The sequence below is a fragment of the Xyrauchen texanus genome, chromosome 21 (genome assembly GCF_025860055.1).
Source record: "Xyrauchen texanus isolate HMW12.3.18 chromosome 21, RBS_HiC_50CHRs, whole genome shotgun sequence".
Taxonomy (NCBI): Eukaryota; Metazoa; Chordata; class Actinopteri; order Cypriniformes; family Catostomidae; genus Xyrauchen; species Xyrauchen texanus.
This window is the reverse complement of record NC_068296.1, coordinates 3,454,977-3,471,712: the sequence shown is the minus strand read 5'-3', so window position 1 is coordinate 3,471,712 and position 16,736 is coordinate 3,454,977. Positions and strand designations below refer to the sequence as shown.

The window sequence follows — 16,736 nt, the reverse complement described above, 5'->3', positions numbered from 1 at the left end:
AATCAGAATGAGCTTTATTGCCAAGTATGCTTACACACACAAGGAATTTGTCTTGGTGACAGAAGCTTCCAGTACACAAACAATACAGCAACAGGACATAGACAATAAAAATAATAATAAAAAAATTGAATAAAATAAAAATTAAGTATATATAGAAAAACAATAAGACAATATATATATATATATATTCTGGCGGGGTGAGCAAGAGACAGACACAGTGGGTGTGGCGACAAGCCTCGGAGAGGCATTTATTGGAAATAATAATAAAAGTAAATTGTCCATAAAAGGGGAAAATATAGTGTCCAAGGGTAATAGTGTCCAAGGGGTAAAAAAGGGAAAATCTGGCATCCTCGCGGTGAGATGAGCACCGTGAAGGTCAAGGTAGTGTCTGAGGAATGGCTCAGGAATCAGCTGGGTCCGTCGGCGTGAGGGGTGCGGTGCCCTTGGCAGCCTGTCTTCCCAGGCCCATGGCCTCTAGCCCATTGGCCGCGGCGTGTGCAGTTCTCTCCCGGAGACTTATTTAATCCATCCAGGGGTCCGAGGAGCGGGTCTGGCGGTGCATCAACACATCCAAACCCTCCCAGCTCTGGTCCTGGGCATGTGAGGATGCCATTGTGCGCACATATGGAGATTTGTAAGTCGGCTCCCCAAGAAGAGGTGCACTCTATGTTTTAAAGACAGCGGTGATGTAGCATTATTCACATCAGGTCTGCTTCATCCACCGCTGTCAGAATGAGGCTTATTAATTATGTACCTCTTCTTGCTCTCCTGCCCGTGAGCCTGGCTGAAGGGTGGACCTAAGAGGTCTGTTATATACAGAAACAAGAGAATTTAATGACATAAGAGGTATGGTATGTTGGATAATATAAATAGTGGGCAGGGTGAGTGGGGTCCAGAGAGATTTTTCCTCACTCTGGAAGTGTACAATTCTTGAAGGGAGGGCAGCGGGCAACCAATAATCCTCTCAGCAGTCCAAACTGTCCATTGTAGTCTTCTGATATCCGATTTTGTAGCTGCATCAAACCAGACAGTTACTGAATTGCAGAGGACATTCTCAATGACTGCTGAGTAGAACTGTATCAACAGTGCCTGTGGCAGGTTGAACTTCCTCAACTGGAAAAGGAAGTACAACCTCTGCTGGGCCTTTTTCACAATGGAGTTAATGTGGGTCTCCCACTTAAGGTGCTGTGAGATGGTAGTGCCCAGGAACCTGAATGACCCCACTGCTGCTACAGTGCTGATTAAAACGGGGAGTGATGACCATTTGGAGCATGTTCAGCTCCAGGTTGTTTTGAATACACCAGTGAGCCAGCTGTTCAACCTCCCTTCTGTATGCAGACACATCGTCATCTTGGATGAGGCCGATGACATTAGTGTCATCTGCAAACTTCAGGAGATTGACAGAGGGGACATTAACAGTGCAGTCATTTGTGTACAGGGAGAAGACTAGTGGGGAGAGCACACATCCCTGAGGGGCACCAGTGCTGTTTGTTCATATGTTGGAAGTGAATTTCCCCAGTCTCACAAGCTGCTGCCTGTCCAAAGCTCATGATCCACTGACAGATAGATGTGGGAACAGAGAGATGGTGTAATTTAGTCTGGAAAATAGCTGGGATGATGGTGTTGAAAGTCGAACTGTCCACAAAAAGGATCCTTGCATATGTCACAGGTCTGTCCAGATGTTGCAGAATATGATGCAATCCCATGTTGAATGCATCATCCACAGACCTGTTTGCTTGATATGCAAATTGAAGGGGATCTAGAAAGGGTCCAGTGATGTCCTTTAGGTGAGCCAACACCAGTCTCTCAAATGACTTCATGTCCACAGACGTCAGAGTGATGGGTCTGTAGTCATTAAGTCCTGTGATTTTGGGTTTGTTTGGGACAGGAATGATGATTAAGCATTGTGATTTCATACTGCTCCAGTGATCTATTGAAGATTAGAGTGAAGATGGGGGCCAGCTGGTTAGAACATGATTTTAGGCAAGTAGGTGAAATCTGGGCCCTGTGCTTTCCTTGTCTTTTATTTTTGGAAGACACGGCACACCTCCTCTTCACAGATCTTAAGTGCAGGTTGAGTAGCAGGAGGGGGATTGCTGGAGGAGTTGATGTTTGTGTGAAGTGAAGGTCAGAGCGGGTGTGGGGTGTGAGATTGGGCATTTCAAATCTACAGTAAAACACATTCAGGTTTTCAGCCAGTTGTTGGTTCCCTACAGTGTTGGGGGATGGAGTCCTTGTAGTCAGTAAATAGTTTCAGGCCACTCCACAATGATGCAGGGTCGTTAGCTGAAAACATATTTTTCAGCTTATCAGAATAGCTTCTTTTAGCCACTTCGATTCCCATATTCAGTGTGTTCCTGGCCAGCAAGACAACGGAGCTGATAGTGGACTTCAACACAAAGCAGGCGAGGAACTACCACTCCATAATGATCAACGGGGCCACAGTGGAGAGAGTGGGCCGTTTCCACTACCTCGGTATAAACATCTCACAAGATATGTCATGGTCCTGTCACATTAACACTGTAGTGAAGAAGGCCCGTCAGCATCTTTACCACCTCAGGTGCTTAAAAGACTTTAAACTGCCCTCTATGGTGCTAAAAAAAAACACCTGCACCACACAGCCTGGTTTGGAAACTGCACAAAACTGGATAGACTGGCTCTACAAAGAGTGGTGCGATCAGCTGAGTGCATCCCCCACATCAAACACCCTGACCTGCTGTCCATCTACAGCAAACGATGCTGGACCAAAGCCAGGAAGATCATGAACGACCTCAGCCATCCAAATAATGGACCTTTCTCCATTGTTGCGGTCAGGGAAACGCTTCTGCTCCCTGATGGCCAAAACGGAGAGAATGAGGAGGAGCATCTTTCCCCAGGCCATCCATGTCCTGAACCAAGGACAACACCAGGACTAGGTTCACGATTCAAAACCACACTGTAAAACAGTTAAAGGATGGGCAAGGAGGAGGCGAGAACCGGCTTGACCATATAAATCATAGTTTAATGGAAAACTTAAAAGACAACACAAACACACATGACGGACATGCCCGTAATTCTCTCTCTCGAACAATCGTCACCGGCCGCCTTTATCCCTCGCGCGCCTCATCAGGCCGATTGGGGACCGGGCGCGCAATATTCCGACCCGGCCCCGCCCCCCTCCGCTCCACACACACACTTGAAGCAATATTCTTCAGCAATATTCTGACCAATATTCTTACATACTGAACATTACTGCATTATCGTTAACTGTGGGGAGAAATGTCGTATCAAGAATTTCACTACATCTTGTACTGTGTATGGTTATGCATGTGACAAATAAAAATATATGCTTCCATTTTTAGAACACAAAGACATTTTTGTTCTTGAAAGATTCATTAAATTGATCAAAACTTCTGCCAAAATCATTACTTGCAAATTATTATTACGATTTGAAATAATTGTTTTAAGCGATATTTTTTTCAATTTTTTCTTTACCCATGATGGCAAACATATACTGTCACCTATTCCTTACAAAAACATTCTAAAGTGCTAATTTGGTACTCAGGAAAATATTCTTATTATTAGAATAATTGAAAATGGTTACGCTACCATGCGGAAATTACAATACAGTGTTTATTTTCCCCATTTACTGAGGTATTGAGTTCTTACAAGTTGCTTTACACTTGCAAGTCAAATTCTGGTTTTAAAAATAGGCAAAAAGAAATTGTTTTAGAGAGATGAAGGCTATTCCATGCATTACTGTTTTGAAAAAAAGAAGCTCAAACCAGGATAGAGAGGGAAGTGGATGACCAGATGCACAACAAAAAGACAAGTAAATCACAGTCTAGTTTGAGAAACAGACTCATCACAGGTCTTAAACCAGCAGCTTCCAAATGCCAAAGACCTGCATTGCTGCAAGAGGATTCCTGGACAAATAGAACATTTTGAGAATACAACATTTATTTAAATAGTAACGGCCATTTGTAACATTCTAAATGTCTTGAAATCATCGTTAAACTACATAATGAACATTGTGACTGAAACACATTCCTATTTCAGGTTTATTCTCATTCATGTAGAATTAGTTTGTCTATTACGTTAACATACTGTGTATATATAATGCAATATCTTAGAGGAAATGTATCCTCTATGATATTGCAGCAATTATCCAGATATGAAATTAGATTATTAAGCAATATGTCATCAACTCCTACATGCTAGCTGAATAAATTAAGGCAAAATAATCATTTCACACAGTGTTTAGTGAGAGATAGGATTGATTCAAACACTTAAAGTGGTTGTTCTGTATATGTATTATTGTATTACAGCTGTAATAATAACGGTTTAGTTAGCATAATGGTTATTTACCATATTGAGATATTATTATTCATGAATTGTAGCATCTGGATACATTATGTTTTGTGATTTCTCATGCCTTCTTTATATAACATCCATCCCTTGCACACTTTTGGCCTCTAGCGGGTGAGGCTTTCAGACAGATATACAGCAGCACAGGGCAGGGAAGTACACAATGAGCGAGAGGGTTACCAGATAGGACAGTTTATTTTGAACAAGATGGGCGAAGGTTATGGAATTTTACACAGGGGTACAATATCGAACTGATGTGGATTGTTAGAAGCATAGAGCCCGTCTGTGCTTGCGATGGTGCGAGGAAAAAAATTATGTTGATGTTGAATAATGAACATTTAAAAAAAATTGACTTAAGGATTATAACGAGAGTAGATGTAATTCGTTACACACACACACACACACACACACACACACACACACACACACACACATATATATATATATATATATACATACACTATGTGGCCAAAAGTTGTGGACACCATTTGTGCTTGATGAACCTTCAATTTCAAAACCAGAGGCGTTAATTTCCTTTGGTGCAATAACAACTGCCCACTCTCCTGGGAAGGCTTTCCACTATACTGTATGTAGTGACATGGCTGCAGGGATTTGCTCCCATTCAGACACAAGTGCATCATTGAGGTCCGGCACTGATGTTGGGCGATGGGGCCTGGCTTTCCGTTGGCATTCCAATTCACCCTAAAGGTGTCCAGTGGGGTTCAATTCTGGGCTTTGTGCATGCCAGTCATTTTCTTGCACAAAACAGGATAGACTGGATAGATTTCTTTATGGACTTTGCTTTGTGCAAAGGGGTATTTTCATGCTGAAACAGAAAATGGCTCTCCCCAAAATGTTGCCATAAAGTTGGAATCACCGAATGACCTAGAATGTCATTGTTTGGAGTAGAATTATGACTTACCTTCACTGGTATTAACAGAGTAACCATAATCTTTAATTAGAAGGGGGTGTCCACATATGTTTGGCCATAAATTGTATATATATATATATATACTCAGGTGGTAGAGTGGGTCGGCTGCTAATCGCAGGGTTGGTGGTTCGAATCCTGGCCCACACGACTCCACATGCCGAAGTGTCCTTGGGCAAGACACTGAACCCCAAGTTGCTCCCAATGGTAGGTTAGTGCCTTGCATGGCAGCTCTGCCGCCATTGGTGTAAGAATGTGTGTGTGAATGGGTGATTGGGACACAGTGTAAAGCGCTTTGGTAACCTCTGAGGTTAGAAAAAAGCGCTATATAAGTGCAGACCATTTACCATTTAATACTGTGTTTGACCACCTTTCGCCTTCAGAACTGCCTTAATTCTACGTGGCATTGATTCAAAATGATTTAGAAATGTTGGCCCATATTGATAGGATAGCATCTTGCAGTTGATGGAGATTTGTGGGATGCACATCCAGGGCACGAAGCTCCCGTTCCACCACATTCCAAAAATGCTCTATTGGGTTGAGATCTGGTGACTGTGGGGGCCATTTTAGTACAGTGAACTCATTGTCATGTTCAAGAAACCAATTTGAAATGATTCGAGCTTTGTGACATGGTGCATTATCCTGCTGGAAGTAGCCATCAGAGGATGGGTACATGGTGGCCATAAAGGGATGGACATGGTCAGAAACAATGCTCAGGTAGGCCGTGGCATTTAAATGATGCCCAATTGGCACTAAGGGGCCTAAAGTGTGCCAAGAAAACATCCCCCACACCATTACACCACCACCACCAGCCTGCACAGTGGTAACAAGGCATGATGGATTCATGTTCTCATTCTGTTTACGCCAAATTCTGACTCTACCATCTGAATGTCTCAACAGAAATCGAGACTCATCAGATCAGGCAACATTTTTCCAGTCTTCAACTGTCCAATTTTGGTGAGCTCTTGCAAATTGTAGCCTCTTTTTCCTATTTGTAGTGGAGATGAGTGGTACCGGTGGGGTCTTCTGCTGTTGTAGCCCATCCGCCTCAAGGTTGTGCGTGTTGTGGCTTCACAAATGCTTTGCTGCATACCTCGGTTGTAACGAGTGGTTATTTCAGGCAAAGTTGCTCTTCTATCAGCTTGAATCAGTCGGCCCATTCTCCTCTGACCTCTAGCATCAACAAGGCATTTTCGCCCACAGGACTGCCGCATACTGGATGTTTTTCCCTTTTCACACCATTCTTTGTAAACCCTAGAAATGGTTGTGTGTGAAAATCCCAGTAACTGAGCAGATTGTGAAATACTCAGACCGGCCCGTCTGGCACCAACAACCATGCCACGCTCAAAGTTACTTAAATCACCTTTCTTTCCCATTCTGACATTCAGTTTGGAGTTCAGGAGATTGTCTTTGCCAGGACCACACCCCTAAATGCATTGAAGCAACTGCCATGTGATTGGTTGATTAGATAATTGCATTAATGAGAAATTGAAAAGGTGTTCCTAATAATCCTTTAGGTGAGTGTATATAATGATATTTCATCACAAAGGGGAGGATCTCAGCTTTCTAGTCCACTCAGAGGCCGAGATATTCAATGAAACAATGAGGGTGGTGGATGAACAAAAAATTAGACTGAATGTCAATGGACGAGCACATCTGTGAGGACTAAAATGCGTATATCGGTATATTGTGCTGGAATGTGATAGAGAAAAATATATATTTCTGCTGGTGCTTACTGCCATCTAGTGGAATAAAATAAGACTTTTTGTAAGGAGATGGAGTGAACAGAACCAGAATTACATGCTTACAAATTTAGGACAACAAAATAGTTTTTTTTGTTTTTTTTTCACAAATATTTTCTGTTTATCATAAGTTTATAAACACATCTTTTTTTTTATTGTTTGAAGAAATTTCTGAAGAAAAAAAAATTGTGGGTTGCAGCCCAAAGAGTTGAAGAGGTTAAGACATTTTCATCACATTGTAGCCAGAACTTGACCCATACACACACACACACACACCGACACGACACACACACTGTCCATTATAATGCCCTTTCTCTGCCATACTAATGGCAAGACTCCAGAGAGCAGTGTGTGTATGTGTGCAGGTAAGGTTTAATAGCATGTCTGTCACATATTTTGTGCTAATCTTGTTTAGGGTATAAGCCTCAGGTTAAACTCCCCAGTTGTCCCACTCTCAAAAAGGAAAGTGTTCCATACACAGAAATAAGACAGCAGTCTCTAATCTCTCCTCAGTCTCTCTGGGCATTTTCAAACCTGGCTCATTTGTAGTATTTGTTGATTAGTTGGGATCTTCCGACCATTAGACCATTGATTCCAAGAAGCAAATATACTGTGTTTTTGTTAAAAAAATAAATAACTCCATAACAGGTGAAATGAACTCCAGCTGTGGCTCAAATCCCTCTTTCAGTATAAATCTATGGGATTATACCACCGTGTTACTGATGAAAATCCTTCATCTGATCATTTAGAACAGTAATAGGACACCTCTCATCAAAAGGCAGCCAGATTTGAGGCATCATCCATCTCTGTAGCACAAACGGCGCGGGACGAGTTTTACGCTTTGCCACATATTGTTCAATGCATTAAGGAAAGATGTGAAAGACTCGTTTGAAACATTCAAATCATTCCTGTCCAAGTATCCAGTGAAGAATATTTGGAGGATAAAAAACACAAGTTTGGATACTTCCGTCCATTTCACTTTCTCTATTTCTTCTCAAACACCCTTTCCAAGCTGCTAAGAAAGGTCAGACGTCAGAAATGCAAATGTCATACGCTAGGGGCTGGGAACTGAGAGAACTAGTTTAAATGTGTGTGTGTGTGTGTGTGTGTGTGTGTGTGTGTGTGTGTGTGTGTGTGTGTCCAGCCTCCAGAACATGGTCAGAGATGGAGAAAATGACCCTGGAAGACAATTTTCTACTGTATCGCCATGCAGTAATTCGCAGGGTCAGCTTTTTATAAGTCAACTGTGAACTCTGCCGGCTGTGTGTTTCTGGCGGGATGAAAAAGCCATATTCTACACTTTATTGCAGTTTGTTTTTCCCTGAAGTCCCTTTACAATGTAAGTTGAGATTTCTGATACCAAGAACAGTCATATTTAATTTTTACATGCCCATTTTCTGACCCTTAATGCAAATTAACACTTACAAGGCGACAGTTTTCTTTCAATTAGCCAAAAATTCTCCTTTTCAGTCAAATCCATGAAATTCTTGACCTAGAGAAACTTGGCTGTTTAAAGAAAATGAATCGTGGGTGTGGTTTGGATGTTTGGATGTTTCTTATTGAGCCAGCTGAGGAGATTGTAGCTAGCTAGAATGCTATCTTGATGATAAAAATGGATAACTTTGAAGGCTTTTTCCTTCAAACTCTGCAAATACAACATGGCAACGACAAATGCGTTGAGAGATTTCGATGTATGTAACATTTTGCCAGCTAGTTAAAATATAAGGCTATTGTAAATACAATGTAACAGAGATGCAACATTATGTAACATTCAGTTGCAGATTCACTAAAAAGTTGCGCTACTTTTGCGCGGGGTATTTCAGTGCAAGTACCTTCATATTATTCACGAACCGCCGTTAGTGAGACACGTCAGCACTGAAATTGCACTGCGACTTCAATATTTAAATGAGGTTATTGTCATTCCTTTCTGTGCAAATATGCCTCCTTACTATGAAATTTGGCTCAATAAAGATTGCACTTCATTCACAAAACTCCATTCAATTTGACCTGCAAAATTTACTTTGCGTTATTACCGCCAAATGAAAGTAGGCGGAAATATGAATTTTATTTAAAAGAGATGTTTGTGAACATATTCAACCGGTCATCAAATGATGTTGAAGAGCGTTAAATCTCGGCATATATCTAGATGCGTGTTGTTGTCAAGCGCCCGTTCTGCATGTTTAAGAGACGATTCAGGTGTCTGGATCAAAGTGATGCTGTTCAGTCCCAGGCATATGGGTCAAATCAAGTGGCCTGTGGCATCCTCGGCTATATCAATATGCAAATTGCGTTCAGCAGCGATTTTGTGGACGCGTTTGCACCGTTGCCTGATCTGCATAATTCCTTTAGTGAATTGGGCACAAAACGAGCGCAGCTAGCATGTGCAAAAATAACAACGCTTTTAGCGGGCACAATTCATTCTTAGTGAATCTTCTCCTATGTATTGTCCGCCTGAGAGTTAAAGCTAGGGTGTGTAATCCAGAAAGGCTAGCAGTTAGCAAGCTAGCTTTGAAAGCATAGAGCCCGCCCTCGCTTCAGAGCTGTCTCCAAAGATGCAACACATAGTATATACACATTTGTGTTCATTTGCTTTGCTTTAGTTAATTCCGGGAAAAAGAAAAAAAAAAGTTTGACTTCTTCCATTGTACAAATTAGCCTTACTAATTTGCTACAGTTCCTTTTAAGTTGATATGAAATGAAAACTGGCCCTATTTTCTGAATACACGCTCCTTTTGCGCCTAAGCATTGTTCCAAATAGCTACTTAGCCATCATTTTGGCAAACTCACAATCTTAACCTTAAAGTAATTTTGGCTTAGCATCACTCTGAAATAGCTGTTTAGCCATCATTAGGGCTGCTAAGAATCTGAACACGTTAAAATGCATGTGATTAATCTGAAAAATGTTTGACTTAGTACTTTTAAGAATCACACATGAATGCATGTGACTAATTAATACAGCTTAGCGTGTGAAGGGCGGAACCTTTGTAATGTGTCCGTCCCGAGTCATTAAACTGATGCACACACCACAAATAGACACACAACAGCGCCAGAGCCCTTCTACCAAGAGGAGCCTACAAGCTTAACGCAGCGGTCCCATAGACATTCAATGGGTGGAACTTGGAGGCTGTTATCTTTCCTAAGATGGAAATAAATACATTTTGACAATAAAGTGTCAAATTTGAGCACTTTTAAAATGTGCAATTAATCACTATTAACTACAAAAAAATGATGCGATTGACCGCGGTTCAAAATTTGAATCGACTGGCAGCACTAGTTATATAGTGAATGTTTTATGTTGACTTAAACCTCAGAAATGTGCGATAAGTTTTTGCATAAATTGAAAAGTCCCCAGATGCATGTCACTCATGTGTGGAATCTGAATAGTAACACATTTGAATTTATGTTGCATAAAATAAAATAGAAAAGCCTGAAATCCTTTGCTTCGCAAATAAGCGCCGCCTAGAGGTGATGATGTAGAACTACGAGTATGAATTTAACCGTTTTTGTCGTAGCACTTAAATAGGCATGCCATATTTCAAATAAAAGCTCTCATTCTCAGGAACGTGACTGCCAGGTTTATATTGCTGTCCTATCTATAACTCGACAAATAAAAAGACAAATACATCATGTCTGCTCTGATCGCTGCTTCTGTAAGTTAAGACTCCTTAACACGTTTTGATTGGCTAACCTCAGCGTCATTCGCCAAGAAGACGGGCTAGTTGCAGAAAAGGTGTTGATATGTAAACAGTGGAAGGTCATATGTCTTCATTGTTGTGATGTCATCACCATGATGTGTTTCCTTGAATATGTATACTTCCAAAAGTATGTGTGTGTTACCTGGTGTATCTCCTGCCAGCCGTTCTCATCCATGCAGCCCACCTGAGCGTGATCATGCAGCAGCAGCTCGCAGCAGTACGGGTCGCCACCCACCATAGAGCTGTGATACAGAGGAGTCAGACCACGACTGTCCTTGTAGTCCGGAGAGGCGCCCAGGTCCAACAGCGTCTATATACACACGCAATTAATACATTAAAATATAGTCATATTAAGCAATGATTACTACACCTTACCCCTAACCTTAAAGCTTCAGTCATGCTACATTTAAAACAAGCACAATTACTTTTAACCACCACAACAGGAAATGATGTCACACTTCAGAGTTCCGTTAAGAACAAAATACATTCTAAATAATAATCAATTAAGCAAGTTAAATATACCATCGACTCCAGTTTCCAACCCCGATCTCATTCGTACGTATTTATACAAGTTGGCTGTGTCATATGATGTCTAATGCGGACGTAAGCACAAGTTTCACGCATGAGGCGTTAAGGACATGCTTATTAATATCACGTAACCAGTAATTCACCTTGCAGCTGGTTGGTTTGGTTCATGAATTTGAGCTCTTTTATGAATTACTGTATGAAATCCCTATAGAAAAATTCTGTCACTGTTGTGCTCTATTGGTCAAACGAACAATAGTAAATATATTCACAGGTAAAAGTTCAGAAAACAAAATCAAAAGATGAAAATATAATGCATATGCTTGCATAACCGGGTGTGTTCGCATGCTTATGAAATGGAACGCAAATCTAGTGTGACCGGCCTTTCAACCTTTGACCCTAAACCAACCCCTTGCAGAACTTTTTGCCATTTTTAGATTTTAATTAAAATTTTAATTGATTCCCTTTACGGAGTGGTTTCCCTCCCTAATGTCCTCACCCCCAATGTTCTACCTTTTGGTGCCCACAACACGGTCAGAATTTAACCAGGTCTTGGGAAAAAGGTTAAAAATGCCCCAGATATTTAATATTATTTGATATATTATTACTTGTACTTTATCTAAAATTGTATATACACTGTAAAAAGTGAAAATGAGCAGTTGTTACCATTAAGGAATGTTCTCTGTTGAATACAAGTTAAGCTCAATCCTCAATATGTTTACACAAAAATTATTAGTAAGCACATTTATCCAATTAAAATCACGTCATCACCAAGAATGTTTACGTCTTGTGGCTAAACAGTGTGTATTTTAATGTTCACCATTTTGATCCCATTCACTTCCATTGTATGTGCCTCACTGTAACTGCACTTTTTGCTTTTAAACAAAAATGAGGGATGAGTCCAAATTCATTTTTATATTAATCAACATTATGTCACACATGCTTCTGATTAAGCTGGAATCTGGAATCCTTTGACGAGCTATTTCTACCTGATCTGACCCTTAAAATGCATTATCTGATGTGCCTTCTCTAATCACGTTGATTCAGTCATATTAAATCATATTTTTGAACAGACCAATCATCTTGTGATCACTTCTGTTTGGATTTAAAAACCTTTTAACGTATAAAAGCCTTGTTTTATCTCAGCCGTTGATTGACAGGTAAGTAGGCAGGATGTTTACACTAAAATGCAACGTTATCACTTGCGTTTCTGACTACAGTACCTACTGTACATATGCAGTTTTTATGGTAAATAGTAAATGGTCTGCACTTATATAGCGCTTATTTTAACCTTAGAGGTTACCAAAGCACTTTACACTGCGTCTCGTTCACCCATTCACACACACAATCATACACCAATAGCGGTAGATCTGCTATGCAAGGCGCTAGCCTGCCATTTGGAGCAACTTGGGGTTCAGTGTCTTGCCCAAGGACACTTTGGCATGGAGTCGTATGGGCCGGGAATCGAACCTCCAACCCTGCGATTAGCAGCCGACCTGCTCTACCAACTGAGCCACAGCGAATGCAGATTCGTTCATAAAACGTTTTGGTTTACACCTGTATTTAGTGCTATTCATTTTGTGATCGGATCGCCCAAGACTGATCGTAATACCAGGAGTAAACTGAGCCATTATTGTGAAAATTTGGGGCGGCTGTGGCTCAGGTGGTAGAGCAGGTTGGCTGCTAATCACAGGGTTGGTGGTTCAATTCCCGGCCCACATGACTCCACATGCCGAAGTGTCCTTGGGCAAGAACCCCAAGTTGCTCCCAATGGCAGGCTAGCGCCTTGCATGGCAGCTTTACCGTCATTGGTGTGTGAATGAGTGAATGAGATGGAGTGTAAAGTGCTTTAAATACCGCTAAGGTTAAAATGGTGCTATATAAGTGCAGACCATTTACCAAAAGAGTTCAAACCAAGCTATCGAACCTAACTTAAACAGCATGCGGAATTATCAGATAACCAAGTCACCTAAAACTCACTTTGCAATTTCCCATTCACGGACATAAATGATGTCAAATATGGTCTAAAGGTTTGGCGATTCCTTATGTCCGACAACACACTGGAGAGAAAAGATCTCATGCAGAAGAACTCTTGTGATGCTCAGGTCAACTTCAGGTAACATGATGGTTATACACAAGTCCTCCGCCTCAGCAAGAAGATCCACTCTGATCATTATAAAACACGGCAAGCTTTTATACTCTGTCACTAAACGCTTTTCATCTTTGTGCCACTCTATGACTCACGCTTGGACACAAACACATACACTGCTTCTCAAGAGCTGAAGGACGGCTGTGCATCACACACACCTCTGATATCTCTTTCAAGTATGTATGAGAACCGTATGTTCCCTCCCATTGTAGGCAGAATGAGTGTTTGTGTGTATGTGCTACTCACAATAAGTGCCGTGTGGTTCTTGGTGCGGACTGATTTGTGAAGAGCAGTGATGCCATCTCTGGTCCTGAAGTCCAGATGTGCTCCTCCATTCTTCAGAACTTTGATGAGCTCGGCACAACCTTCGAGCTGCGCCGCCATGGTCAATGGGCATTCTGGGCACAAACAAAGGGCATTAATAATCCTGTTCTCAACATATTTGGTACAACTGAACATTTCAAGTCATGTCTGTTTATTTTGTACAACACATTTTAATAAAGAAAATGTTTCACAGCAGCTTTATAGCCAATAATGTCTTAACGCTCCAAGTAAGCAAGCCAAAGGCGTCAGTGGAAGGACAAAACATTACATAAGATGCTTATGCATTCGGTATTAAATGGGTCATGAAGTTATATTTTTTAAGCATTTATTATCTTGAGTGGTGGTGGCGTAGTGGGCTAAAGCACTAAACTGGTAATCAGAAGGTTGCTGGTTCGATCCCCACAGCCACCACCATTGTGTCCTTGAGCAAGGCACTTAACTCCAGGTTGCTCTGGGAGGATTGTCCCTGTAATAAGTGCACTGTAAGTCACTTTGGATAAAAGCGTCTGCCAAATGCATAAATGTAAATGGATCTTCCCTGAGCTCCAATGAAGATGTTATAAAGTCATTTTGCACCAAAACAGTCACAATTAGGAATATATGATCATTATGTCTAAAACGCTCGATTTTGGCCTAAGCACCATCTTTAAACTTCAATTTATGAATGAAATGGTTTACTTGCATTTTTAAAGTGTTTTAATTGCCCCGTTGTTCAATAACAGTTTGTTTGCAAAGTATGAATCGTATTTTGACTATTCAATCAATCAAGCAATCCATGCTGACATGAGCCGGGGAAGAAACACACATACATAGTCCAAAGAATGGTGAAATTATGCACATATATACTGAAGGCGCACATCGGCGGAAACACCTCGAAACGGTGGAAGACGTCTATCGTCAAAGATGTCCTGTGTTACACACACACGACAATTAATAAAAGCGCAAATGGGCGAAAGAATGAGTCTGTGATGCGTTTGTGCTCAAATAAACAAGAGGCAACAGCTGAATGAGAGAATTGCTACTCCCTTTCAGGGTTGTAACTTGACACCGCGTCTTTTAAAGCCGCAAAAAACATGGCAGCAGTCAACGAAACTGTGTAGTTTATATACTAAGTCCAGATGGGACCCCTATTGTTGTAAAACAAGTCCTGCCATCTGGACTCGAATTGCATGCCAGTGGGCGGGGCCAAGGGTGCGATGACGCATGTTGTTGGATTTGTAAATACAAACGAGCAATGTGTTGTGACGTCATTAACACAGATACGCTTCAGCAGGGTGGCAATTATAAATGCTCTTTTTAGACTGGGGAGGCAGTTTTGAATTCCGAAAATTATATTTCTTATATGTTTAAATATAAAGGAATATTTTATTCTCCATTTCATGACCCCTTTAAGCCAACAGAAAGACTTGGCACAAAAATGGCTATTCTATCATCACTTCTTCACCCTCATGAGGTTTCAAAACTGTATGATTTTCATCTGTGGATGTGTAATTTTTTTTGGCAGTAATTTCCACGCTACTCTTTTCCATACAACTAAAGCTTATAGTCATAGTAAAGTTGCCGTAAAGTGCTAAAAAACTAGAAAAAGCACCCTAAAACTTTCTTTATAGTAGCCTCTACAATTTTATGTTATATTCCAAGTCTTCAGAAGCCATACAATTGCTTTGTGTGAAGAACTAACCAAACGTTTTAGTCTCTATGCATTAAAAAGTACCCTCTTATCTGCACTTTAGTCACTGAAAAATAAGGTTGTCTGAGATTATATAAATGACAAATCTCTTTAAAAAAACCTAGTTTAAAACTAATCTGCCATGTTTGTAAAAATGCAATCAAAACAACAAAACAACAACAACAACAAAAAACACAAATTTAGCCAAAATAGCCATTTCTACAAAAAAAGACTATTAATGACTAAAAGGGGGCCTATTATGCAAAATTCTCTTTTACATGGTGTTTGTACATAATTGTGAGTCGACAGTGTGTGCACACAACCACCCTACAATGTTAAAAGTCCCTACGGTTTTTGTTTCTGCACTAAAGTGACGTCACGTTAGATGAGGCCACGCCCACGACTGGTGACGGACTCCACCCTATTATCATAGCTCCTCCCCTGAGTGATGTACACACAGTCCTGGAGCAGATACAGTGAGAAGAATAATGTCTCATAAGTGTCTGTTGTTGCTGTAAAAGTGAACATAAGAGTCTTCATGTACTCTCGGCATCAGAGCCGCTGAAGACGAGTGGACAAGCTGAAATGGTAATCTGGCAAACCGAGCATTTTCCCGGTGGGTCGACGCACTTTGGGGCCGATCAGGGGCGGACTGGCCATCGGGAGAACCGAGCAGGCCAGTGGGTCGGCCGCGAAACGGGACGAATGGGCCGCGATAAGCTGAAATGAGCTGGTGCGTTATGCATAACGGACCACAAAACGGCGCCGTGATATACCGAAAAGGACAGTGAACACCCCCCCAACCCCTATCAACATTTGGGCCAGTTGCTATGTAAAATCCCAAGCCGATTTCTCTTCCCAGTCCAGCCCTGCCTGAACTCCGGTATTTACGCTGTCAGTCATATAGTTTCTGATTTGTTGTTGCTGTAGTAACCGAAGCACGAGCTGTAAAAGCACAGCCCTCTTCCGGAAAGGGGGCGGGGAGCAGCAGCTCATTTGCATTTAAAGGGACACACACGAAACCGTGTGTTATAGATTGGATTTGACAAAAAGAGGCATTTACAACATGGTATAATAATTGATCCGTGGGGTATTTTGAGCGGAAACTTCACAGACACATTCAGGGGACACCTGAGACTTATATTACATCTTGTAAAAAGGGGCATAATAGGTCTCCTTTAATGTCAAGTGGTTTAACCATCAAGTAAAAGGTACTAAAAAGGTACAGTAAATGAATGCATTTTCTGATTTGGGTGAACTAATTCTTTAAGCTCATGTCTTTTTATTTGAGTCTGTCTGTCTCTTTCTGTTTATTTCATTCTTTTAAAGGTCAAGGATCAAATAAATGTGCACAAAT

At 41.1% G+C, this 16,736-nt stretch overlaps 1 protein-coding gene across 1 annotated transcript in view; it reads right to left on the bottom strand.

Annotated features, from left to right (window-relative positions):
• LOC127661222 (SH3 and multiple ankyrin repeat domains protein 3-like) overlaps window positions 1-16,736 on the bottom strand; it is a 290,952-nt gene that overhangs the window by 168,712 nt on the left and 105,504 nt on the right. Inside the window, exons 4-5 of the mRNA XM_052151831.1 lie at window positions 13,633-13,784; window positions 10,855-11,022 (exon numbers count right to left, since the gene is read on the bottom strand). Of these exons, the coding sequence (XP_052007791.1) occupies window positions 10,855-11,022; window positions 13,633-13,784 (320 nt within the window). The remainder of the gene's footprint in view (window positions 1-10,854; window positions 11,023-13,632; window positions 13,785-16,736) is intronic.